The 26,133-nt window shown below is 42.8% G+C and overlaps 1 protein-coding gene across 2 annotated transcripts in view; it reads right to left on the minus strand.

The window, feature by feature from the left end:
* The window catches only part of LOC115143099 (RNA-binding motif, single-stranded-interacting protein 2-like), a 57,946-nt gene that overhangs the window by 10,401 nt on the left and 21,412 nt on the right, over nt 1–26,133 (minus strand). The window contains exons 2-5 of one of the 2 annotated variants that reach the window (XM_029683176.2): nt 25,881–26,032; nt 15,889–15,947; nt 15,285–15,376; nt 7,605–7,762 (exon numbers count right to left, since the gene is read on the minus strand). In XM_029683176.2, the coding sequence (XP_029539036.1) occupies nt 7,605–7,762; nt 15,285–15,376; nt 15,889–15,947; nt 25,881–26,032 (461 nt within the window). Of the gene's footprint in view, nt 1–7,604; nt 7,763–15,284; nt 15,377–15,888; nt 15,948–25,880; nt 26,036–26,133 lie in introns of both variants that reach the window. The other variant, XM_029683175.2, reaches the window with a different exon arrangement.

Raw genomic sequence — 26,133 nt, forward strand, 5'->3', positions numbered from 1 at the left:
GGTCGTCATTGACCTTGCGTAGGCTTAAACACTGGTATACACTGATTTATAAGGCCATATTGGGTAAAATGCCATTTAATCTCTGTTCTTTTTTAGTCCGGTCAGTAAATAAATATCAATTACGGTCCCATTCTGATTTGCTTCTAACAGTACCAAAAATTAGAACAGCACATTGTAGAAATCGTTTTGGTTACTTAGCTCCGTGGTCCTGGAATTCTGTCGTGAACATTTTAAAATGTGATGATCTAGTTTCGTTGGTGGAGTTTAAACACTTGATCCATGTATATATCATAGAAGAGTGTCATTGTTTTTAGGCCAGCTGCTTTTAGTCAAGATGTTTGTGTTTTTACTGTACAATGTTTTTGTTGTACTGTGTGTGTGTTTATAGTTGTGTTTAACGTTGTGTTAGTGTATGTAAGTTGTTTTGTCTGAAACGTTGTTCCCTCTGCTGCCATTGGACCAGGTCTCTCTTGGAAAAGAGATGTTATCTCAATGAGACAAAAACCTGTATAAATAAAGGTAAAATAAAAAATAAAAATAACAAATGGGGTTGTTATTCGTTTTGGGTGGAGATTGAATAAATGAAGGTGTGACGGAGGTGTGTCTATAAATACGTCGTATTCTGACCTTAATTCTTAATTCCCTAATTATTCCATCACCTTTACGTGCCAGGAAACCATGAATATGTCTGCACGGGACAGATTTCTTCACCCCGCTCCTGCAGCTTTTCATACCACACCCGCCCAAATAGCTTAGGGTAAATCACCAGAGATTCTCACATGGCTCATTATATTAAGCTATCGGTATTTACTGGGCTATATCAACCAATATGCTAGGTGTAGTTTGAAGAGAGCAGAGTTGGAAACTTGCACTTTCTCTTGAGATATTTTTCTAACCTACCTTTAAGGAGTGGGATGATTTTCAGACGGAGACAAATAACAATGATCAATATTTATTTCTAGGTAATGTAGTAAACTACAGCCTAATCATATTTAGGAAGTACATTTCCTTGTAAAGATAACTGCCAGTGATTCTCCGCCCATGCATACTCTATCTCTAATGAGACCACAAATACTGTATACTAGGTGCACTTGATCTCACACGCCCCAACCAGGAGAGGAAAGCTACTGAATTTGAAGCAGCGAATTCGGAATGTGAATAATGCAACAAAGTTGTGCTTTTAATACAATAGGTAGGCCCAGGCTAACGCACACAAAGCAGAAAGACGACCGTTTTCTGATCATCTGGGGGACAGCAAAGCATCCCAAAGTCCTCTGTCTGACCATCCGCTCCCACCTGCAGCATGAACAATGAAGACCGCTCCGCAATGATCTGCCATGACCCGCAGCCGTCTACACTGAGGCATATCAACAGATCAACCTTCGCAAGATAAACTATATGAAATGCTTTGCGATTATGCAGAATTGAAACTGTATCGCGTTTTAATTGCAGGGATGGGCAGTCTCAAAGGTCTTATTATTAAAGTCTCCCCGACTCCCTCTGTTTCCTATTTCTATCATGTTAAATATTAGCCACAATCAGTATCGACCGTCAGTAGGCCTAAAAACCACACATATTCAACTGCCAATTTACTGCTAGTTCCCTTCAGTTGGTATAGCCTAAAATAGCATTCAGCCATTGTTTCGTTTACCTTCATTTGCTTGCTCTGTAAACGCAGTCACGGCCATGTGGTTGTTGCGGATAGGGCTGTTGCAGTACTGGCGGTCATGCGTCATGGAGGCAGTCAAATTCCACACGACCGTTTAGTCACGGTAATTAGGCTTCTCCAAGCTCTGATGCTGCTGTCATTAGTAACCTACCAAACTTGCTAACTGCCTGGTACTCAGCACTCTATTGTCCCTCTAATCACTCTGACATCAATGCAAATGTTTTTGAAAATCTAATCAAACACTTTATGAGAGCCCATGAGCTCATGTTGCACAACATTTCAATAGGCTATGCAATTGTGGAGAAAACAGAGTGATGGCCTCTACTGAAAAGAGGAGGATCAACCGCATGTGCGCACTCTCTCAAATCCTTTTGGAGAAAATATCCTTTCTATTTTATTCAGCATACATGCTGACTATACTGGTCAGGTCGCGCGCGCGAGCGCTGAAAAATCGCGCACAACAACGAGCATCTGCGTAGTCAGGTGCTAAAATAGAACTTGGTTCATCTCCTCATTGGTTATTAGGAGCATTTTGCCACGTGGGTGATTGAAAGATGAACTGAGGTTCACACTCCAGTCTAGTCGGTAGTGGTAATGCACCTTAAAGTTGGTTGCCAACCGCCATATAAAATCCAAAGGAGAAGAAGAAGCCTGAAGGAGGAGAGATTACTAGAAAACAAACTTTTACCCTTTTATCTGTGGATTAATTGTCAGAGAAGAGGACCTTGTGTATTTCAGGTAAAATAACAACCCAATGTTTATATTAGAGGTCGACCGATACCGATACGCCGACACCGATACCGATTATTGGAGGACCAAAAAAAGACGATACTGATTATTCGGTCGATTTTAGTTATTTTTTATTTGTAATAATGACAATTACAACAATACTGAATGAACACTTATTTTAACTTAATATAATACATCAATTTAGCCTAAAATAAAATGAAACATGTTCAATTTGGTTTAAATAATGCAAAAACAAAGTGTTGGAGAAGAAAGTAAAAGTGCAATATGTGCCATGTATTTAAGTTCCTTGCTCAGAACATGAGAACATATGAAAGCTGGTGGTTCCTTTTAACAGGAGTCTTCAATATTCCCAGGTAAGAAGTTTTAGGTTGTAGTTATTATAGGAATTATAGGACAATTTTTCTCTATACGATTTGAATTTCATATACCTTTGACTATTGGATGTTCTTATAGGCACTTTAGTATTGCCAGTGTAACAGTATAGCTTCCGTCCCTCTCCTCGCTCATACCTGGGCTCGAACCAGGAACATATCGACAACAGCCACCCTCGAAGCAGCGTTACCCATCGCTCCACAAAAGCCGCGGCCCTTGCAGAACAAGGGGAACAACCACTCCAAGTCTCTGAGCGAGTGACGTTTGAAATGCTATTAGCGCGCTCCCTGCTAACTAACTAGCCATTTCACATCGGTTACACCAGTCTAATCTCGGGAGTTTATAGGCTTGAGGTCATAAACAGCTCAATGCTTGAAGCACAGCCACGAGCTGCTGGCAAAACGCACGAAAGTGCTGTTTGAATGAATGCTTACGAACATGCTGGTGCCTACCATCGCTCAGTCAGACTGCTCTATCAAATCATAGAATTAATTATAACATAATAACACATAGAAGTGCGAGCCTTAGGTCATTAATATGGTCGAATCCGGAAACTATCATCTCGAAAACAAGACATTTATTCTTTCAGTGAAATACGGAACCGTTCCGTATTTTATCTAATGGGTGGCATCCGTTAGTCTAAATATTCCTCTTACATTGCACAACCTTCAATGTTATGTCATAATTACGTAAAATTCTGGCAAATTAGGTGGCCCAAACTGTTGCATATACACTGACTCTGCGTGCAATGAACGCAAGAGAAGTGACACAATTTTACCTGGTTAATATTGCCTGCTAACCAGGATTTATTTTAGCAAAATATGCAGGTTTAAAAATATATACTTCTGTGTATTGATTTTAAGAAAAGCATTGATGTTTATGGTTAGGTACAGTCGTGCAACGATTGTGCTTTTTTCGCAAATGCGCTTTTGTTAAATCATCCCCCGTTTGGCGAAGTTAGCTGTCTTGGTTAGGAAGAAATAGTCTTCACAGAGTTTGCAACGAGCCAGGTTAGCAGGCAATATTAACTAAATATGCAGGTTTAAAAATATATACTTGTGTATTGATTTTAAGAAAGGCATTGATGTTTATGGTTAGGTACACATTGGAGCAAGACAGTCCTTTTTCGCGAATACGCACCGCATCGATTATATGCAACGCAGGACACGCTAGATAAACTAGTAATATCATCAACCATATGTAGTTAACTAGTGATTATGATTGATTGATTGTTTTTTATAAGATAAGTTTAATGCTAGCTAGCAACTTACCTTGGCTTCTTACTGCATTCGCGTAACAGGCAGTCTCCTCGTGGAGTGCAATGTAATCAGATGGTTAGAGCGTTGGACTAGTTAACTGTAAGGTTGCAAGATTGAATCCCCAAGCTGACAAGGTAAACATCTGTCATTCTGCCCCTGAATAAGACAGTTAACCCACCGTTCCTAGGCCGTCATTGAAAATAAGAATGTGTTCTTAACTTCTTGGTGACAGGGGGTAGTATTTTCACGTCCGGATGAAATGCATGCCCAAAGATATGCATATTATTAGTAGATTTGGATAGAAAACACTCTGAAGTTTCTAAAACTGTTTGAATCATGTCGGTGAGTATAACAGAACTTATTTAGCAGACGAAACCCTGAGGACAAACCATTCAGATTTTGTTTTTGAGGTCACTCTCTTTTCATTTGGTTTTCATTGGGAATCCAGATTTCTAAGGGACGTTCTCGCAGTTCCTACCGCTTCCACTGGATGTCACCAGTCTTTAGTAATTGGTTTTTCCTTTGTGTAATGAAGAAGTACGGCCATCTTGAACGAGGGTCACTTGAAGTGTACTGTTAGGTAGAGGTGCGTGACCAGAAAGCTAGCTACAGATTGTTTTCCTCCTGTATTGAACACAGATCATCCCGTCTCCAATTTTATCGATAATTTACATTTAAAAAATACCTAAAGTTGTATTACAAAAGTAGTTTGAAATGTTTTGGCGAAGTTTACAGGTAACTTTTGAGATATTCTGTAGTCACGTTGCGCAAGTTGGAACCGGTGTTTTTCTGGATGAAAGACGCCAAATAAATTGACATTTTGGATATATATCGACGGAATTAATTGAACAAAAGGACCATTTGTGATGTTTATGGGACATATTGGAGTGCCAACAAAATAAGCTCGTCAAAGGTAAGGCAGGAATTATATTTTTATTTCTGCGTTTTGTTTCACGCCTGCAGGGTTGAAATATGCTTTTCTCTCTTTGTTTACGGAGGTGCTATCCTCAGATAATAGCATCGTTTGCTTTCGCCGAAAAGCCTTTTTGAAATCTGACATGTTGGCTGGATTCACAACAAGTGTAGTTTTAATGTGCTATCTTGCATGCGTGAATTAACCTCTTGCTCCTACCTGACACGCAGGCGTCCCATCTAGACATCTGGAAATGCAAATGCGCTACGCTAAATGCTAATAGCACTCGTTAAAACTCAAACGTTCATTAAAATACACATGCAGGGTACTGAATTAAAGCTACACTCGTTGTGAATCCAGGCAACAAGTCAGTTTTTTAAAATGCTTTTCGGCGAAAGCATGAGAAGCTATTATCTGATAGCATGTAACACCCCAAAAGACCCGCAGGGGACGTAAACAAAATAATTAGCATAGTCGGCGCTACACAAAACGCACAAATAAAATATAAAACATTCATTACCTTTGACCATCTTCTTTGTTGACACTCCTAGATGTCCCATAAACATCACTATTGGGTCTTTTTTTTCGATTAAATCGGTCCATATATAGCCTAGATATCGATCTATGAAGACTGTGTGATCAAGGTAAAAAATAGCGTTTTATAACGTAACGTCATTTTTTAAAATTAAAAAAGTCGACGATAAACTTTCACAAAACACTTCGAAATACTTTTGTAATGCAACTTTAGGTATTAGTAAACGTTAATAAGCGATCAAATTGATCACGAGGCGATGTATATTCTATAGCTGTACGTCTGGAAATAATGTCCGGGTAAATCTCAACCAAAATATCCGGTCGGAGACCGGAAGAACTGCCCTGCCTCGTGTCCGTTTGACCAAGAAACAAATCGTAGGCAAATGACAAGACTGTTGACATCGTGTGGAAGCTGTAGGTATTGCAACCTCGGCCCCATTTAATGTGGTTCACGTTTAACAATGGGTTGAAGTGGCGCATGGATATATTTTCCCATTTTCAGTGATCAGATTTTCCTGCACTTTTCGATGAAACGCACGTTCTGTTATAGTCACAGCCGTGATTTAACCAGTTTTATAAACGTCTGAGTGTTTTCTATCCACACATACTAATCATATGCATATACTATATTCCTGGCATGAGTAGGAGGGCGCTGAAATGTTGCGCGATTTTTAACAGAATGTTCGAAAAAGTAGGGGGTAGGAGTAACAGGTTAACCTCTCTGGGATATGTGGGACGCTTAGCGTCCCACCTGGCCAAAAGCCAGGGAAAATGCAGAGCGCCAAATTCAAATAAATTACTCTAAAAATCAAACTTTCATTAACTGACTTGCCTAGTTAAATAAAGGATAAATAAAGGTGTAAAAAAAAAATAATAATAATCATTTTTTTAAATCGGCCAAATCGGTGTCCAAAAATACAGATTTCCGATTGTTATGAAAACTTGAAATCGGTCCCAATTAATCGGCCATTCCGATTAATCGGTCGACCTCTAGTTTATATCCCAGGACAAATTAGCTAGTAACAGCAAGCTAGCTAGCTAAATTGCCATAAATGTTTAATGCTTTCAACCTGTCTCAAATTAATATAGTTGGTTAAGAGTTTGTTTTCATATTTCAACCTGTGTGTCCTGATCGTGTCTGGTGTGTGGGGACAAAATCAACATGTGCACGATGGCGCACATGGACGCATGCGGTCTGGTCAGCAAGTTAGTTCAATTGTATTCTTCATACTATAAAATAATATAAAATATTACCACGGAATTCAAAGCAATCTTGTCTGCTAACTGAAATAGTGTAGCCCACAGCCATTTGGCAAATGTCACGACTTCCGCCGAAGTTGGCTCCCCTGCCTGTTCGGGCGGTGCTCGGCGGTCGTCGTCACCGTCCTACTAGCCACTACCGATCCCTTTTTCGTTTGTCTGTTGGTTTTGTCTTATTAGTTTCACCTGTGTGTATTTTAGTTTAATGAGCGTCCTTATATTTAGTAGGTTGTCCCGCCCTTGTTTTGTGCGGGATTGTTTTTTGTATTCCTGTTATTTGGTGGTGTTCATGTGTTTTATTCTCCGGACTATTTTGGTCCTGTGTTTGGGCTAGAATATATATTCACCCTGTGTGTTGGGTTGACCGTCGTTTTGTGCGCCGGAGAATAAACTGTCTATAACTGAAACCTGCTCACTGCGCCTGATTCCACCTACCTTAGTAATTCGTGACAATATGCATATATTTACATGGCTTTCTATCATTAATCCCTAATATTCTGAACCTTTTCTCTTGATATATTCTATTGAGTCTGTCGAAAAAAATCGAACTAAAAGGTACACCGTATTTAAAGGGATGTCTTAAGATCAATGTCCTGAAAACCCTACTGAATGAAAACTTCACAAGAACATTTGTTGGTCAGCAAGTGGGAGGGTTTTCAGCAGTTGAATGACATTTATTCAGCCTGTGCAAGGGAACCACGCCTGCAAAGCCCCTTACGCACCTTCATCAGGTAAGTCTGAATACCAACTACTGAGAAGTGCATAGGAAAGGCGTGAGTAAAAAAAGCATAATTTCCTAAATGGTAATAGGGCCAGTAGTGTGTAGCATGCTATTGCTATAAAGTACCTGGCGAAACCCACGCCACGGCTGGTCCCGATGGCGTCGCGGAGGATGCGTGTGGAGATGACTTGGCCGAAGGACTTGAGCATGCTCTCCAGTTCCTGCTCATCCATGGACACAGGCAGGTTGGAGATGTACAGGTTGGTGGGGTCCTGCTCCTGTTGCTGCATAAGAGAAACACACATAAATCATTTTAGGGTTTACATTCACTGTTAAAAATGTAGTTGACATTTTTGTGATGTAATGGTTATGAAAGATAGAAGATATAACAAGTTCATACAGTATGCATTGACAATGGGTTTTTGACTGAATGTGGGTTGTATGTGAGTGCTTTTCACCTCTTAAAAACACATACAACTGCTGGAAAATGTATGCGTTATAATGGAAGAAAAGTATGTAGAAATGTGGAATGACTGAGAAACAGCCCAAAGCAGAAGAATGAATAAAAGGAAGAGGAATGCGAGACGATTCTGATTCCAGGGCTCAAAAGTGAAACCTTGTGTGACTGTGTAGAAACAGGCAGGAAACCAGGCGTGAAGTTAAGAGTTCGCACAGCAACAGGAGCTTGGCAACCAGGCAAGTAGGGGCTGGGCCAAAGAGAGGGAGGAGGGGGGCGGAAGAGGGAGCTTCAACAAACATAGGGGAGAGGAGAAAGGGAAGGAACACTCAGGAGGAAGGAAAGACGAAGGGGGAGGTGTGGATGATGGGGAAGAGAAGTGTGTTTGTTCATAGGAGTTGTGCTTCCATCACGGGTTGAACTCCCTCCCATGGGAGTCCTCCCTTTTTTCTCCATCTCATTCATTAGTCTCTCTCTCTCCTGATACAGTCTATCCCACAGTCTCTTTCGCTATCACAAATCGTTTTTATGCAACGTTTGAGAGACCACAAGGGAAGAACAACTTGTTATGAAATGTGATAGTGAATACCAAGTTACCAGGTCCATGCCCAAGGTAGGGAGTAATAGAAAGGATATGGGCTTATTTTCTTAGATATAGTGTTTAAAGCTAGCGTTTCAGTCAAGTCAAGTCTAAATTCTAGTTTCACGCACCATCGTCATCACCAGTCAAAAACACCACCCACACACCAGTGACACCAAACTGTATGACTACACTACATACCACTGTTCACTCCATCTCCCTCCAAATATACAGGTTCAAGCAACAGACCTGTAATTCAACACTTATCTCTGTTGAACCATAAGCAAAGAGTCAGCTTGATACCAAGTCAGACAGGAGAGTGGTAGGACACAGGGAGCTGCCTACTGGAGCTTCAATATCAATATGCGTCCCAAATGGCACCCTATTCCCTATATAGTGCACTACTTTTGACCAGGGCCCTGTCACTATATAGGGAATAGGGTGCTATTTGGGACAAACACTCAGTTTTCACAGGGGATTGAGCAGGGGTTGAGCTAGGTGACGATGTCACTCTGTTGATCTGACAATAAGGAATTCCTGGGTGGATTCATGGCACTGAAGCGTATCAAGCCATACGGGGAAAAATAAATTTTAAATACAGTACTAGTCAAAAGTTTGGACACACCTACTCATTCAAGGGATTTTCCTTATTTTTACTATTTTCTACATTGTAGAATAATAGTGAAGACATCAAAACAATGAAATAACACATATGTAGTAGCCAAAAGTGTTAAACAAATCCAAATATATTTTTTATTATTTAATTTTTAAAATGGTATTATTTCACCTTTATTCACCTTTAACCAGGTAAGCTAGTTGAGAACAAGTTCTCATTTACAACTGCGACCTGGTCATCTTTACTAGATGCTGTTCTTCCACTAACCTCATTGCAACTCCCCTCCAAGTCTCCGACCACTACCTTGTATCCTTTTCCCTCTCGCTCTCATCCAACACTTCCCCTACTCGGATGGTATCGCGCCATCCCAACCTTCGCTCTCTCTCCCCCGCTACTCTCTCCTCTTCCATCCTATCATCTCTTCCCTCTGCTCAAACCTTCTCCAACCTATCTCCTGATTCTGCCTCCTCAACCCTCCTCTCCTCCCTTTCTGCATCCTTTGACTCTCTATGTCCCCTATCCTCCAGGCCGGCTCGGTCCTCCCCTCCCGCTCCGTGGCTCGACGACTCATTGCGAGCTCACAGAACAGGGCTCCGGGCAGCCGAGCGGAAATGGAGGAAAACTCGCCTCCCTGCGGACCTGGCATCCTTTCACTCGCTCCTCTCTACATTTTCCTCTTCTGTCGCTGCTGCTAAAGCCACTTTCTACCACTCTAAATTCCAAGCATCTGCCTCTAACCCTAGGAAGCTCTTTGCCACCTTCTCCTCCCTCCTGAATCCTCCTCCCCCTCCCCCCTCCTCCCTCTCTGCAGATGACTTCGTCAACCATTTTGAAAAGAAGGTCGACGACATCCGATCCTCGTTTGCTAAGTCAAACGACACCGCTGGTTCTGCTCACACTGCCCTACCCTGTGCTCTGACCTCTTTCTCCCCTCTCTCTCCAGATGAAATCTCGCGTCTTGTGACGGCCGGTCGCCCAACAACCTGCCCGCTTGACCCTATCCCCTCCTCTCTTCTCCAGACCATTTCCGGAGACCTTCTCCCTTACCTCACCTCGCTCATCAACTCATCCCTGACCGCTGGCTACGTCCCTTCCGTCTTCAAGAGAGCGAGAGTTGCACCCCTTCTGAAAAAACCTACACTCGATCCCTCCGATGTCAACAACTACAGACCAGTATCCCTTCTTTCTTTTCTCTCCAAAACTCTTGAACGTGCCGTCCTTGGCCAGCTCTCCCGCTATCTCTCTCAGAATGACCTTCTTGATCCAAATCAGTCAGGTTTCAAGACTAGTCATTCAACTGAGACTGCTCTTCTCTGTATCACGGAGGCGCTCCGCACTGCTAAAGCTAACTCTCTCTCCTCTGCTCTCATCCTTCTAGACCTATCGGCTGCCTTCGATACTGTGAACCATCAGATCCTCCTCTCCACCCTCTCCGAGTTGGGCATCTCCGGCGCGGCCCACGCTTGGATTGCGTCCTACCAGACAGGTCGCTCCTACCAGGTGGCGTGGCGAGAATCCGTCTCCTCACCACGTGCTCTCACCACTGGTGTCCCCCAGGGCTCTGTTCTAGGCCCTCTCCTATTCTCGCTATACACCAAGTCACTTGGCTCTGTCATAACCTCACATGGTCTCTCCTATCATTGCTATGCAGACGACACACAATTAATCTTCTCCTTTCCCCCTTCTGATGACCAGGTGGCGAATCGCATCTCTGCATGTCTGGCAGACATATCAGTGTGGATGACGGATTACCACCTCAAGCTGAACCTCGGCAAGACGGAGCTGCTCTTCCTCCCGGGGAAGGACTGCCCGTTCCATGATCTCGCCATCACGGTTGACAACTCCACTGTGTCCTCCTCCCAGAGCGCTAAGAACCTTGGCGTGATCCTGGACAACACCCTGTCGTTCTCAACTAACATCAAGGCGGTGGCCCGTTCCTGTAGGTTCATGCTCTACAACATCCGCAGAGTACGACCCTGCCTCACACAGGAAGCGGCGCAGGTCCTAATCCAGGCACTTGTCATCTCCCGTCTGGATTACTGCAACTCGCTGTTGGCTGGGCTCCCTGCCTGTGCCATTAAACCCCTACAACTCATCCAGAACGCCGCAGCCCGTCTGGTGTTCAACCTTCCCAAGTTCTCTCACGTCACCCCGCTCCTCCGCTCTCTCCACTGGCTTCCAGTTGAAGCTCGCATCCACTACAAGACCATGGTGCTTGCCTACGGAGCTGTGAGGGGAACGGCACCTCAGTACCTCCAGGCTCTGATCAGGCCCTACACCCAAACAAGGGCACTGCGTTCATCCACCTCTGGCCTGCTCGCCTCCCTACCACTGAGGAAGTACAGTTCCCGCTCAGCCCAGTCAAAACTGTTCGCTGCTCTGGCCCCCCAATGGTGGAACAAACTCCCTCACGACGCCAGGACAGCGGAGTCAATCACCACCTTCCGGAGACACCTGAAACCCCACCTCTTTAAGGAATACCTAGGATAGGATAAAGTAATCCTTCTCACCCCCCTTAAAAGATTTAGATGCACTATTGTAAAGTGGCTGCTCCACTGGATGTCATAAGGTGAATGCACCAATTTGTAAGTCGCTCTGGATAAGAGCATCGTAAAGACCATCCACAGGAAAGGAAGACCCAGAGTTACCTCTGCTGCAGAGGATAAGTTCATTAGAGTTACCAGCCTCAGAAATTGCAGCCCAAATAAATAAAGTAACAGACACATCTCAACATCAACTGTTTAGAGGAGACTGCATAAATCAAGCTTTCATGGTCGAATTGCTGGGAGAAAAAAACACTACTAAAGGACACCAATAATAAGAAGAGACCTGCTTGGGCAAGAAACACAAGCAATGGACATTAGACCGGTGAAAATCTGTCCTTTGGGTCTGGATTTCTCTTGCCTTTTGGTAGGCAGATTTCTTTAGCCTTTTTCCTTTTGGTAGAACGTCATTGTAAATAAGAATTTGTTCTTAACTGACTTGCCTAGTTAAATAAAGGTTAAATCAAATTTTAAAAATCATGTATCCTTTAATATAGAACACATGGATAATTCAAAAAAATTCAATTTTCAATAAATCTGTTTTTACACAGAGGCTTGCTAAAGTGCCAAAATGCAGCATTTTGACAGTTCGTACACATTTTAAGGCATTACATGCTTACATGCTTAATATGCAAATGTATCTACATGTATTTTTAAAACTTTTTACGTGACATTAAACATATTGGAATGTAGTTTTTTCCCCTTCGTCTGGGAACACACAGCAGCCTGAAACATGTCTCATTGCCACTCTGATTAGCCTGGCCTCCCACGTGATTTAGCTCCTTAACCAGGATTCAACGTGTCAAGACGGAAAGGCCAACAGGAATACCTAGGATAGGATAAAGTAATCCTTCTCACCCCCCTTGAAAGATTTAGATGCACTATTGTAAAGTGGCTGTTCCACTGGATGTCTTAAGGTGAACGCACCAATTTGTAAGTCGCTCTGGATAAGAGCGTCTGCTAAATGACTTAAATGTAAATGTAAACATCTGGGATTTAAACCACATGGGTGGTGAAGGAGACACTTCCTTGTTATGCAACTTAGTGGCATTGTGAGCAGTCATATAGAGATGACTGACTGAGGCAACCTTCTGTGATAAAGGATCAGAACAGAACAAGGCTTTGTTTGACCCTTTGTTTTGAACTCAAGTTGTCCATCTAATCCTGCTCTGCATGCGGGGCCAACATTTCTTAAAAGGCTCCTCTGACGCAGATACTCAAATGATGTTGGGACCACACCCAACCACAAATTAAATTGAATCTCTTCATTGCTCCCTCTCTATCTCTCCCCCTTTCCATCTCATGCTCTCTCTTTCTCTCTCTCCCTTGGTAACACACAAACCCTTGAATATCTCAGTAATGTATTGGCACTACCCAGAGATAGTCAGAGATATATCATAAGATATTTTGTTCCAATTTAAAAACAAATGTAAGACCATAACTACAACGACATTTTCAGCAACGGTTACAGAAGCATTTAACCTGCTATGACTGCGATGTGTTTTTTTAATCAACCTTGGTTGAATGCACTGACTGTAAGTTGTTAAGGACAAGAGTGCCAGCTAAATGACCAAAATGTCAAATGTAAAAATAAAAACTTGCAAAGAACACTGGGTAATATGTCACTGGGTAATTACTGTAATATGTTGTAATTGGTACTGTAAATTAGACTACAGTAACTGACTTGATACTAGAAATTACATTACGGTAACATTTTTGGAACTGTAAAAAGGATAAGAGTATCTGTACTGTAAAATAAATTACAGTAACTTACTGGCAAATTACTACCAGTAAGTTACTGTACATTTTACAATAAATGTTTTACAGTGCAGGTCCTGGTCAAGATGGTCTGTCGAGGTGTTGTTCTTGTGTGTGCGTATGTCTATGTACCAGGCAGGTGGTGCGTGAGGCTCTCGGAAGTAAAGAGCAGTCTATTTCTATCCCTTTCCATTGTTTCCCTGTCCGTAGCCAGCCAGCCCATAGCCATAGACACTCCTCTGTAGAGACGACTGACTGGCTGGGAGTTATGATAACGCTCAGCATGGCCCACACTGTTAAAGAACCAACACAATGGAAACATGACAACAACATGACCCACATTCAGTGGAAGTACAGGGAAAGAACCTAACCTAATGCCATAGTATTTGATTTCAGTTTCTGATAAAAAAAACACAGTTTTAAATCAGGAATGCACAAATCCTGTTGTCGCCAGTGCCCTAGAGTTATACCTGGATAACCTGATGACCTAAGCCCAGATCAGAAGGCCAGGCCATGATGCAGAAAAGCTCACCATAGCTCACCGGTCCAAATAGTCTTTTAATAGGGCACTCTCCTCTGTTTTGTCCACTACCAACTCCTCAGTTATACTGTTTGGGTAAATTAGGCCCTTGTGTTCTAATACAGTGCGTATTTGGATACAATATCTGGGTAGCAGGAGTGATGTGGTGGACCCTGATGTTCAGTTGCAATGGATCGTCTGTCTTAATTCTGAAGTGAGTGAATTCATTCCAGCTGTAGTAGTGAAGTGACTTGGGCCCCGTTGTTTGGGTGTGGACTGAGAGCAGGGTTGGAGTGGAGTGAATGAAGCCATATAGCGAATGCCCCGTGCCCAGACACTAACCCATGCAGGCACAGGGCAGCTCATTGTCCCCGGCCCATTGACGGCGGGTGCGGTGGCACACTCCCCAGGGCCCTCTCAATGGGGGGCCTGAGAGGCACAGAGGGATCAGCTTAATGGGCCCACAACAGCCCCTTTGACTACAGACACCCACACAAAGAGCTCATAACAAGGCCCACAGCAGGGGCCACTTAGCAGGACACGCATACAGCCAGCCAGACAAAGGAGGAGGAGAGAAAGGGATGGGTGGGTGGGGCAGGTAAAGGAGGAAGAGAGAGGAGTAAGGAGAGAGGGATAGATGGGCGGGGTAGTGAAGAGGTTGAGGAAAAGGAGGTTGAGATACTAAAAGAAGGAAGGGGAGAGAGAAGGAGAGGAAGGGTATGGGAGATGAAAAGGGGCAGAGGGAGATGGGAGAATAGAGGTGAAGAGGAGGAGAGACGACCAGTTCCATGTCATCTGATAGACTGCCTGTCTAATCCTGTGACCTCTTCACCCTCCCTCTCTGCCTGCCAGTCAACTGCCAGCTAACGAAGGTAAACACATCTCTCCATAACCTATGGCAGTTTGTCTTGAGACAGTGCCAAGAGGGCACTTACTGCCAATCAGGCAATAACAACATACAGTAAAAGAGCTCACATTTGATACCACTGATAATGTGGGAGGGAGTGTGTTTGCATGTACACTGCGTTATAGGAATGTCGATGCTTTTTGTTGTTCAATATAGACACCAACTTGGCTGGACTGGCTGTCAATTCACCATCAAATCAAAGGAGATCCATCATCCAGTCTGAGAGAAATTCTTTGAAAGTTAAGTTTCTGGGAACATTTGGCAATAAAAGAAAGAAAGTGAGGCAGGAAGGAGTCTCGCAGAATTGTAAAGAGTCACATTCAAGTAGATGTGATTGAACTCACAATACAAAACAATATAATAATAGATCCGGTGTTACTGTGAATATGAAGAGTGTGTGGAGTTGACTTAAATGAGAGTCTTACCTTGGCCATCTGAGCCTGGACACCACTGGACTTCAGGGCGCTCACCGCTTTCTGGGCCGCTGCCGGACTGTCGAAGTCCACGAAGCCATAGCCTACACAACACATATACACACACATTTCCTTACAGTCATGAAGGTGTACATCGTTTTCATGATTGATGAGTGAAGTTGGCATTCAAAACGGTTGTTAGATGAACTACAGGTGCTTGAAGTCTAAAGGCATTCCGTGAAATTACAAGAGCTTGGTGCAGGCTACTAAAGCCCACCAGTCCCAGTATGACATATTTATGGCCTTCTACAGCTGTTGTTATTTGTCCTACTGACCGTGTGCTTCCACAACATGTCTAACCAACGCCACTCTGTGGATGTGGCTTAATGAACTTATACAGTGTAGCAATAGACCTGTAATCAGACTAATACTAAACAAATCTTTCATATAGCCTAATACAGACTAATATTGTACAATGCAGCTGTGATCAAGTTTTGAAGTCCATAAGTCCATGATCTTGTTTAAGGAGACAACACAACACTATGATCTTTCCAGGTTAAATGTCAGTGGCATCTGTGTCATGAACCAAAGAACCTGTTGAACTCTGAACTCTCACCTTTGCACTTGTTGGTGGTTTTGTCCAGGATTGCCTTCGTGGACACAATCTTCCCATATCTTCAAAACACAAAAACATGACATCAGACCATGTGCGGAGGAGGTGACTATCGGACATTTCGAGGAAGCTCTCAAACATTTAGACACAAACACTTCCTTCGGCTGAGTAATCACGCACACACATACATGCACGCACACACCCATTCCCAAGGCTGTGGTTAAGGTGTAAACCTGAACCATACACGCTCTTCGACTCAATTGTGCTTCTTTAGTGTGATCACTACTGGTGCAGAAACACACTCGTCTGTTATCTCACCCCTCCTCCTCTTTGTCTGTGGGGTTGAGAGGTGGAGTGTTGATGGAGGGGGTGTACAGTAACTGTGTTCCCTGGTGTTGTTTTCAGCTGGCAGGAGAAAGAGCCCCAGGGCCAAAAACAATTTGTTCTGGGCTTGTCTTTATCCCTGCCTGTTCGCTCTGATTCCTCAAAATACACACACACAGGTGCTTTTAGCGATGCAGTTGCTTTCAAGTGTATTGGGTTGCACAAAAACAGTCAGTGGGAAACCAGAGTATAAGTACAATTCCATTTCAACGTACTGTGGAGCTGGGCAGGACGGTTGGTCCTTATATATATATACAGTAGGGCAAAAAACTTATTTAGTCAGCCACCAATTGTGCAAGTTCTCCCACTTAAAAAGATGAGAGAGGCCTGTAATTTTCATCATAGGTACACTTCAACTATGACAGACAAAATGAGAAAAAAAAAAAGAAAATCACATTGTAGGATTTTTAATGAATTTATTTGCAAATTATAGTGGAAAATAAGTATTTGGTCACCTACAAACAAGCAAGATTTCTGGCTCTCACAGACCTGTAACTTCTTCTTGAAGAGGCTCCTCTGTCCTCCACTCGTTATCTGTATTAATGGCACCTGTTTGAACTTGTTATCAGTATAAAAGACACCTGTCCACAATCTCAAACAGTCACACTCCAAACGCCACTATGGCCAAGACCAAAGAGCTGTCAAAGGACACCAGAAACAAAATTGTAGACCTGCACCAGGCTGGGAAGACTGAATCTGCAATAGGTAAGCAGCTTGGTTTGAAGAAATCAACTGTGGGAGCAATTATTAGGAAATGGAAGACATACAAGACCACTGATAATCTACCTTGATCTGGGAGATCTAGTAGAGTTGTAGTATGCGGAGTAACTTTAAAGCACAATGGTATACATGGTAAATGTAAATGTATAAGAAATCAAATTATTGTCAGAAGTGGGATTGGAACCCATGCTTCCAGGGGAGACTTCGACCTGAACGCAGCGCCTTAGACTGCTTGGCCATCCTGACTTCTGCTAGGGAGAGAGAGAGGCCCTGCCCTCCACTGTCTCTGTGTAATGCAGTCAGCAAGGGGGGCTGGTGTTCTATTAGCTGACCCTGACAGAGCACCAGGGCTGAGTGTACACTGTAACCTGATCTCTCTCTCTCTCTCGCTCTCGCTCTCTCTCTCTTCTCACTCTCCCCTGCTCCACTAAAGCCTGGCTGTTAGCATTAACATCCACACATGGAGTAAGATTGTTGCCCCTAAGCACTGACACCGAGGCAGATTTTCTTTCATTCCTCTGTTGGTTAAGGTAAGGATTGGGAGTTGAAGTAATCTGATCCTAGATCTGTGAATAGGGAGCAATTTATACCTTCAGCCATATGTCCACAACCATACAAAAACACCCAATACCGATTTTCTTGGTGAACAGACAGCTGTAGGATCTTAATTTGAGCCAGTTTGTTACAGCAATCCTGCAGCAGCAATGGACATTTTTTTGTAGGGGTTGATATATTTTTGGTAAGGAAAAATCAAGTACACTACAAGTTTTAAATGTCCTGCATTGCAGGAAAGTTAACCTGCAACAGGGTGATCAAATTAAGATCCTACATCTGTAGGCTCTCCACCATTATGAGTGTGGATAAGCCAGTGGAGGACCGTTCGAGGTGTGCAATATGCTATTATTTCCAGATCCTATTCCCATAGGGCGGCGCTCAATTTGCCCAGCGTCTTCTGGGTTAGGGGAGAATTTGACCGGGGTAGGCCGTCATTGTAAAATAAGATTTTCCTAGATAAATAAGGGTTAAATAAATATTGTAGATATATTTATCTTTTTACACCCTACTGTATACTGTACGTGACAGGCAGCATGGCTCAACTGTCGATAGGAAAGCTATATGTTGATCAAACACAGCCAATACTGCAAGTAAAGAAAATCATATTACTATTAATTATATTGTATGGTTAAAGGCTCTGATTTTTGGGGGGATACATTAATTTCATTCCTCCTTTGATATCCTCATATTACATGAATGTACTTGGAGTGCCTCATCCCATACACTGCTGCAATAAGCACGTATCAAACTGTAAAACAAACATAACTGACATTTGAATTAGAGAATTACAAGAGTGTTATATAAAGAGAGAAATGGCTTGTGTTGACAAAGTCAGACATTCTATCGAACAGTTCAAAGGTTGTGAGGTGGTAACTCTCTGACCTTCCTCCTACCTCCACTTCATCAACAGTTGTTGTAAAGGGTGTGAGTAGTTGGTAGGGAGGGGACGATAGGGGGGAAGAAAGTCTTAGCCGTCAACTCTGACCCACTTACAGGCCTGTGGCATTCTTTTCCCAGCATGCCATGGTATTCTTTTCCAAGTCAATTATGTTTCCCCTCACTGGATGGCATTCTCCTCAGTCAATCCCCCCCCCCCCCCCCCCTGCACCCACCCACCCCCACAAACATCCCATTCTCCAACCCATATTACACAAATCCACCCATCCCTCTCCAACTTGATGTCAATCTCCAGTCTTTCCCTGTTAAGTCCCTGATTCTGTTTTTAAATAGCAGTAAATAAGTCTTAATAATTTCTTAGGTAATTCACTGTGCACTTATCCAAACAATGAGATCAGGATGCATCCAAACTGGTCCCTACTAACAGAGGATGTGTCTGCGTCCAAATGATCTCTTCTTCCCAAAGTGTGCACTTGTCTACTTCCATTCAATCATTTGAAAGGAAATATGGTGGAAACTCTCGCTAGCCCATGCCTCCACCAATACAACGCTTTTATGATGAAATATAAATAATTGGGATGCACCCAGTGTGTGTCCACATTGTTGTTTCTGTGTCCCAGTCTCCCGTGCCTGACCCCCCTACCTCCTGTAAACCCCAGTCCATTAGCCCCCCCTACTTCCTCAGAAGGTATGGGATAATAGTAGAATGGAGTGGTTTGCTGGTGCTTGGGCTGGATGCTATGGTGTGTGCGTCCATTATGCATGCCCTTGATGCTTCTGGCCGTGGTTCCTAATGTATCCATCTTTCCCGATTGTTCATTTAACACATTAATCTCCAGGCTTGCTGAATGTATAACAGTCTTTCAAAAAAACGATGATAATTTCTTTTTACCCCTTTTTCTCCCCAATTGGTAGTTAGTCTTGTCTCATCACTGCAACTCCCGTACAGACTCGGGAGAGGAGAAGATCCAAAACACAACCCAACCAAGCCGCACTGCTTCTTGTCACAATACCCACTTAACCCGGAAGCCAGCAGCACCAATGCGTCAGAGGAAACACCATGCACCTGGCGACCGTGTCAGCGTGCACTGTGCCTGGCCTGCCACAGGAGTCGCTAGTGTGCTATTTTTTTTCCCCCAGTCTCTGTTTTTTCCTAGCCCTCCTGGTTTTGACCCTTGCCTGTCCTGACGCCGACTCCGCCTGCCTGACCACTCTGCCTGATCTGACCTCGATCCTGCCTATCCCCTTGTACCATTTGGACTCGGACCAGATCACTGAACCCCTGCCTGTCCTGACCTCGAGCCAGCCTATCCCCTGGTACTGTTTGGACTCTGGCCTGGTTTATGAACTCTCGCCTGTCCTGACCTCGAGCCAGCCTATCCCCTGGTACTGTTTGGACTCTGACCTGGTTTATGAACTCTCTCCCCGACCTGCCTTTTGCCTACCCCTTTTGGTGTAATAAATATCGTAGCTCAACCATCTGCCTCCTGTGTCTGCATTTGGGTCTCGCCTTGTGCCCTTATAGCACTATATAGGGCAGGCCTGGCATTACGTGATTTTAGGGGCAAGGCCATTTGGCCATCAAGAAGTGCCCAATCTGCCAAGGCCACCTGCTAGGGGAGGCCATTAACCAAAATAGCCAATTAAATTAATTAAATTAACACTAGCTATTCTGTTAAGAAAAACACAAGTGTATGTACATTTAGATACATAATTAGCCTACATGTCAAAGTCTAGGATTGGCTACAGTCTGTCTCATCCAGACCAATGCTGACGGAAGGAAGGCACCAGAAAATGTAGCCAAATTTGAATGTGACTTTTAATTACACACACATACATATATGTGACTAGTTTCAGGAAACTAGTCGTATGTCGCAAGTCACAACTTCACAGGAGGCATTTTATAATAAAATAAAGTGTTTGTTTGGCAGAAATGCCTTTTGGAACATTTGAACTTTCATGTGCCTTAACAAACTTGTACGCAAACTGTAAATACCAATAAAGTTGTTAAATTACAAACCTAGTTGGTTTAACCACAAAAAAAAAGACCGGAACCTTCCCGCTAGCCATGATTGGCTGAGATAATGAATAGATTGGACTTGCCGAGAGATGAAGTTCGGATTGGTCTGCCGTGTAGCATCTTCTGACTATGAGCTGCTCGTTATGTGTAGATAATCCTTTCTACTGCAGTTTTTTTCGGGCAACGGTGGCATCCGCGACGAGAGGGAGAAAGATCTGATTCTTATGGCATTGTCAGTATGAACCAGAGTGACTTGACACAACAGGCCAAGCAAGCTGTACAAACAAAATGGAAACGACACAGGATGTCTTATTTAATGAAAGGGGTTGCAGTCTGCCGTGACACGTTCATCCATGTATACGGATAAGAGTCTAGCTACAGTTTCAGATATTATACATTATACTTTACTAATTTTAGCAGAAAGTTGTTTTCATTGCAAGCTAAAGCTAGCTAACTAGCTAACATTGAACCAAATTTGGTTAACTTTAGCTAGCTATGACAATCAGTTTGTATTGCTAGAACTATGGATTAGGATCATGGTTAATCTTTAGTTGTATAGCTAAACAAAGACTCCACTTCGACACACACATGACACATCAAGTTAGCCAGGTGTGTCTGACGGAGATTACAGCCATCTATTGTATAATAATGCAAAAATATTTTTATCTGGAATTTGTCTTTCAGCATCAGTAGAACACGCCTGACTCTCCTCCACCAGTCATTCAAGGAGAATGGTCTAATGCCTCCCATCAAAAAGAGAGCCGGCCCAAGCAAGCACAGGTTACACCCTGAAGCATGAGGACTTACAGCGAGTTGTGAACTTCATCAAAACTACACAGAGGATATTGTGTTAATAGTATTACCAGGACGCCACGAAGGTCACACACTTTGGTGGAAAGCTGCTGCCATGTGACAAAAGCAGAAATGTGGAATCGATGACACCACTTGGTATGTGAAGCATAAACAACATGTTTTGATTATTTAATTTACCTCAAATTATGTATTTATTTTCCGAAGGTACGTATAGTCGTGCTGTCTTCCTTCAGGAATCTGTGGAGAAAATTGCTGCCCCACATCTCAAGCACAAATGTTTATTTATCTTAATGTTCTTTTGTTGTTTGCAGATGCACTATCCTTCTGACCCTATGCAGCCAGGTCCCATCTAGTTTTTAACTCGTTGCAGGTGTGGCTTGTTTGGTGTCTGCTGTGAAGGAATACCACAAGTCAACTACTTGATTGATGAAGGCATGTCATCTAGCAAAGGCAGCAGCACAGTCCTCAACTACATGCACAATTTCTTCACCAACTACGGAGTTTGGGAAACATGTGGGGGCCTGAATTGTGATAAATGCAGTGACCAGAACAAGATTGTGCTGCTCCACCACAGTCTGGACCTTCACTTCCTGATCACAGGCCACGTCAAGTTTGCCCCCGACTGGTGCTTCGGCCTCATTAAACAGCGCTTCACAAAGACCAGTGTGAACACTTTGTCTGAGATTTCTGGTGTTGTGAAGGACCACACTGTGATAGGGATCAACATCCCACAGCTGGTTGGACTGGAGGATGGTACGGTGCTGGTGGAAAGCTATGGCTGGCAACAACACCTGACTACGTACTTTAGGTCACTGCCACAGATCAAGCAGTATCAGCACTTCAGGCGAACATAATTTTCATTGCAATGGATGAGGTTATTCTTCTTATCTAAACTTGGGAGGATAATTGACGTTATGCAAGTTTGTAATGTCTTCTCAATTTTTTTGTGTTATTTCCAGTTTTACAGCTTCGATTCTCCGGAGCCTGGTATTGTTGTCGCCAAGGAGCGTTCGGACTCAGTCGGGACCAGGTTTCAGCTCCTGCGCAAGGCTGACATCCTTCCTCCCATAGATGGTCTGCCTGTACAAGCATCACCTGGACTGGACACAGCTAGACTAACTTATCTTTATGAGAATCTTTGAAGAATCTAAAATATATTTTGATTTGTTTAACACTTTTTTGGTTACTACATTATTCCATATGTGTTATTTCATAGTTTTGATGTCTACACTATTATTCGACAATGTAGAACATTTTAAAATAAAGAAACCCTTGAATGAGTATGTGTTTTAAAACTTTTGACCGGTAGTGTGTGGGAACTCCTTCAAGACTGTTGTAAAATAATTCCAGGTGAAGCTGGTTGAGAGAATGCCAAGAGTGTGCAAAGCTGTCATCAAGGCAAAGGGTAGCTACTTTGAAGAATCTAAAATATATTTTGATTTGTTTAACCCTTTTTTGGTTACTACATGATTCCATATGTGTTATTTCATAGTTTTGACGTCTTCACTATTATTCTACAATGTAGAAAATAGCAAAAATAAAGAAACCCTTGAATGAGTAGGTGTGTCCAAACTGTTGACTGGTACTGTATCTGATAAACTCCAGTCATGTATGACAAATATAATGTAGGATAATTCATATTAATGTCTAAAGGCTTCTGTCATTCAGATAAGAGAGAAAGGCCAGTGTCTGTATCGCACCACAACAATCAGCCACCTTGCCTCTGAACAGTGGCAGTCAGTTTACTATTTAACCAGAAACAAAATTGTTTAAAACCTGGACATTTTTTGGGTCAATTTGAGGCATGCCGACCATAGGAATGTTAAGGGGATTCTTTTCTGAACATTTCCTCATATACCATTGAAACAATTAGGGTTATTTCGCTCATGTTCTCAACTTCCTTTCATTGTTCAGCAGCCAAAAGATACAATCCTAGTCATATTTACAACCCATGCAAGTTGTTGCTTTGTTAGATCTTCCCTCTTTATAAAGAATATTTTAATCTCTGTCATATGAAACCACTCGCATTTGAGTTGTGCTTTGTGGAACGGTGTTTTTCTGCGTTCCTTTCATTTTGGAACATTGACGCTTAAAGCCTACTGCCGTGTGCGTATTGCATATAATAATGTATAATGTGAAGAAATAGCCTAATCAACATTTTAAGCTAAACGTTCTGATCTGTTATATCAGTCTCATTGCTTTTAAACGTTTTTTTTATGTACAGTGGATGTAGTAATTTGGGATCTATTGTCCCACAACTGTCCCAGAGTCTGTTTGGAATACTTATTCCTCGGACAGAATGACCAGCTTGACCAATAGAATAGGTCAACGTTTGTACTATGGGGGATAGTAGATTGACTAAAGCTAGCTCCCTTTGCTGTTCGTTACTCATCTTGTGTGCTGAGGAAAGGTAAACGTGGACAGTTATTCTAACATCTTCAAAATGCGCCTTGGAATTCGATAAGAAGGACGCCATTGCATCCCCGATGGGTTTGTTTTCACTAGTAGCCTACTTCAGGGCTGCGATGCCCGTGAGAAGGACCCAATCACGTAACGGGCATTGGCTAATAAGAATTGAGGTATCTGAGAGAGCCATGTGAGTGAGAGAGGGAATTTTAATTATTATATTCAGCCGAAGGGCACAACGGACAGTTTGGCAGCAAGGCATGGATTTTTTTAAGGGGCATTACGGCCAGGGGGCAGTGACGGTCAAGGTAGTACATGCCGCTGGGAAACTAAAGGCCTGATATAGCAAATATGATGTCCTCTAACCTCTCTCCCACTCCACAGAAGCTTAAGTATATGTTTACAGAAATAAATCATTCCTGGAACACAATGATCAGCCCTGACTTGCATGAGCCAAACCAGTTTGTTATCTATCTGCAATACTCCACTGGTTTCTTCTACAGGAGAGTGTGACTGTTACACTACTGCTGGAGTGAGGAACTATAGGGAAACGCTTCTAGGATTAGAGAGAGAGAGCAGTATAAGTGTGTGTGAGAGCAGTATAAGTGTGTGTTTTAGTTTTCCTCTTCCCTCCTTCTCTCCTTCCCGTTAACCTCTATTTATTTTATTTTATGTTTCTATCTGTGTTTAATCCAGTTTTTTTCTTCACACACATTTCAAATGGACAGATACACACTTGCTAAAAACTCATTCAAATTCTTCATTTGGACTGGGGTGAATACAGTTGTTTTCTGGGGGCAGGGTTGGGGAGAAACTGATTACATGTAATCAATGACGTAATCTGATTACAAAAAAACAAAAACTAATCAGTTACGTTACCAGCAAATATATTGTAATCAGATTTGATATTTTTGAAAAAACGATATAATTACTTCTTGAATTACTTTTAAATTCAGAAAGGATGTACATTGACACCTTTCTGTTTTCTCAATGACATGCAAAAATCATTGAAAAAAGGCACAAGTTTAAGTTTGTTCCACCTGAGCAAGTCTGACCACAAGTCAGAGACTACTATGATTACACAAAAATGCATTTGATGGATTCTTTTAGTCTTATTTTAATGCCTCTAAAGGGGAAAGTAATCCAAAAGTAACTGTAATCAGATTACGTTACTGTTACTGATTACAATTTCATAGGTAACTAGTAACTGATTACATTCAGAAAGTAACCTAGGTATCAATTCTATGAAACACCCACTTGATTACATTTGATGTTCATAGTGTCATTGTGTAAATGATGTGATTCTAAAGAATAGCTTGTTATGAAGTTAACATCCATGTCCTTCCAACTCTGCCAAAGGCTGAGCAGCACCACCCAAACTGTAGCACTGCTGCTGACACGAGCCTTTTACTTTCAGCACTTATATTGTGAGTCTGTAATGTGCATTGTACCTGAAACAATTGACGGCCTTGGTCAGTGCATGCGTCAGGGGCAACCTTCGCCAAATGTGACATGGCAGCCCTGAGAGTAAGCAATACCCAGCCACAATCCCTGTTGCAACACGTGTAGGTTGTATCGCCAACCATAATGCAGCAAAGTCAACAAGTTCTGATCTGAGGGTAGGCTTACTGAATATGGAGGTAGCCTGATAGTAATAACTGTAGCCACTTTGTGGCAAAGCAGCACCTGTTGAAAAGCGCCAGGTAGAAGTCACCCGTGGACACAGATCTAGGATCAGCTTCCTGCTCCCATCCTAACCCTAACTACCATGATGAAAATACAAAAATGATCTTAGATGTGCCTAAGAGGCTATTTCACCATATTCCTAACCTAAATGTGTGTTTGTGTGTGGGTATATCAGGGGGTTAGGTACAGAAGAAGACACTTTTCCATTTTGTAAGGATTAATAAAGTACTGTTCTTCTACATCAGCGTCTAGGGCAGGGGTGTCAAACTAATTATATGGAGGGTCTGATGTCTGCTGGTTTTTGGTTTTTCCTTTCAATTAAGACCTAGACAACGAGGTGAGAGGAGTTCCTTACTAATAAGTGACCTTAATTCATCGATCAAGTGCAAGGGAGGAGTGAAACCCCGCATACACTCAGCCCTCTGTGGAATGGGTCTGACAAATGTGGTCTAGGGGAAACTTCACCCTACCCGTGTAAACGAAGGCAGACAATGAGGAGGAGAAGAAGACTTACGGCTGGCATAGCTTGACCAGGTCCTGGTCTGTGGTCCCGGGGTGAAGACCACGGATGTACAGGTTAGTTTTACTCAGTTGTTCCCCTCCCCCGCCACTGTTGTTGCTGTTGGGACTGGGGGGTGCCATCTGGTGGCCGGAGGACACATAGACCTGCTGGAAACAGAGAGAGACAATGATATAGGGCACATACGCATGCTGAGAACACAGAGAGAGAGAGGGACAGAGAGACGGTTATATAGGACAACATACGT

Source organism: Oncorhynchus nerka, linkage group LG15 (genome assembly GCF_034236695.1).
Source record: "Oncorhynchus nerka isolate Pitt River linkage group LG15, Oner_Uvic_2.0, whole genome shotgun sequence".
In the NCBI taxonomy this organism is placed as follows: domain Eukaryota; kingdom Metazoa; phylum Chordata; class Actinopteri; order Salmoniformes; family Salmonidae; genus Oncorhynchus; species Oncorhynchus nerka.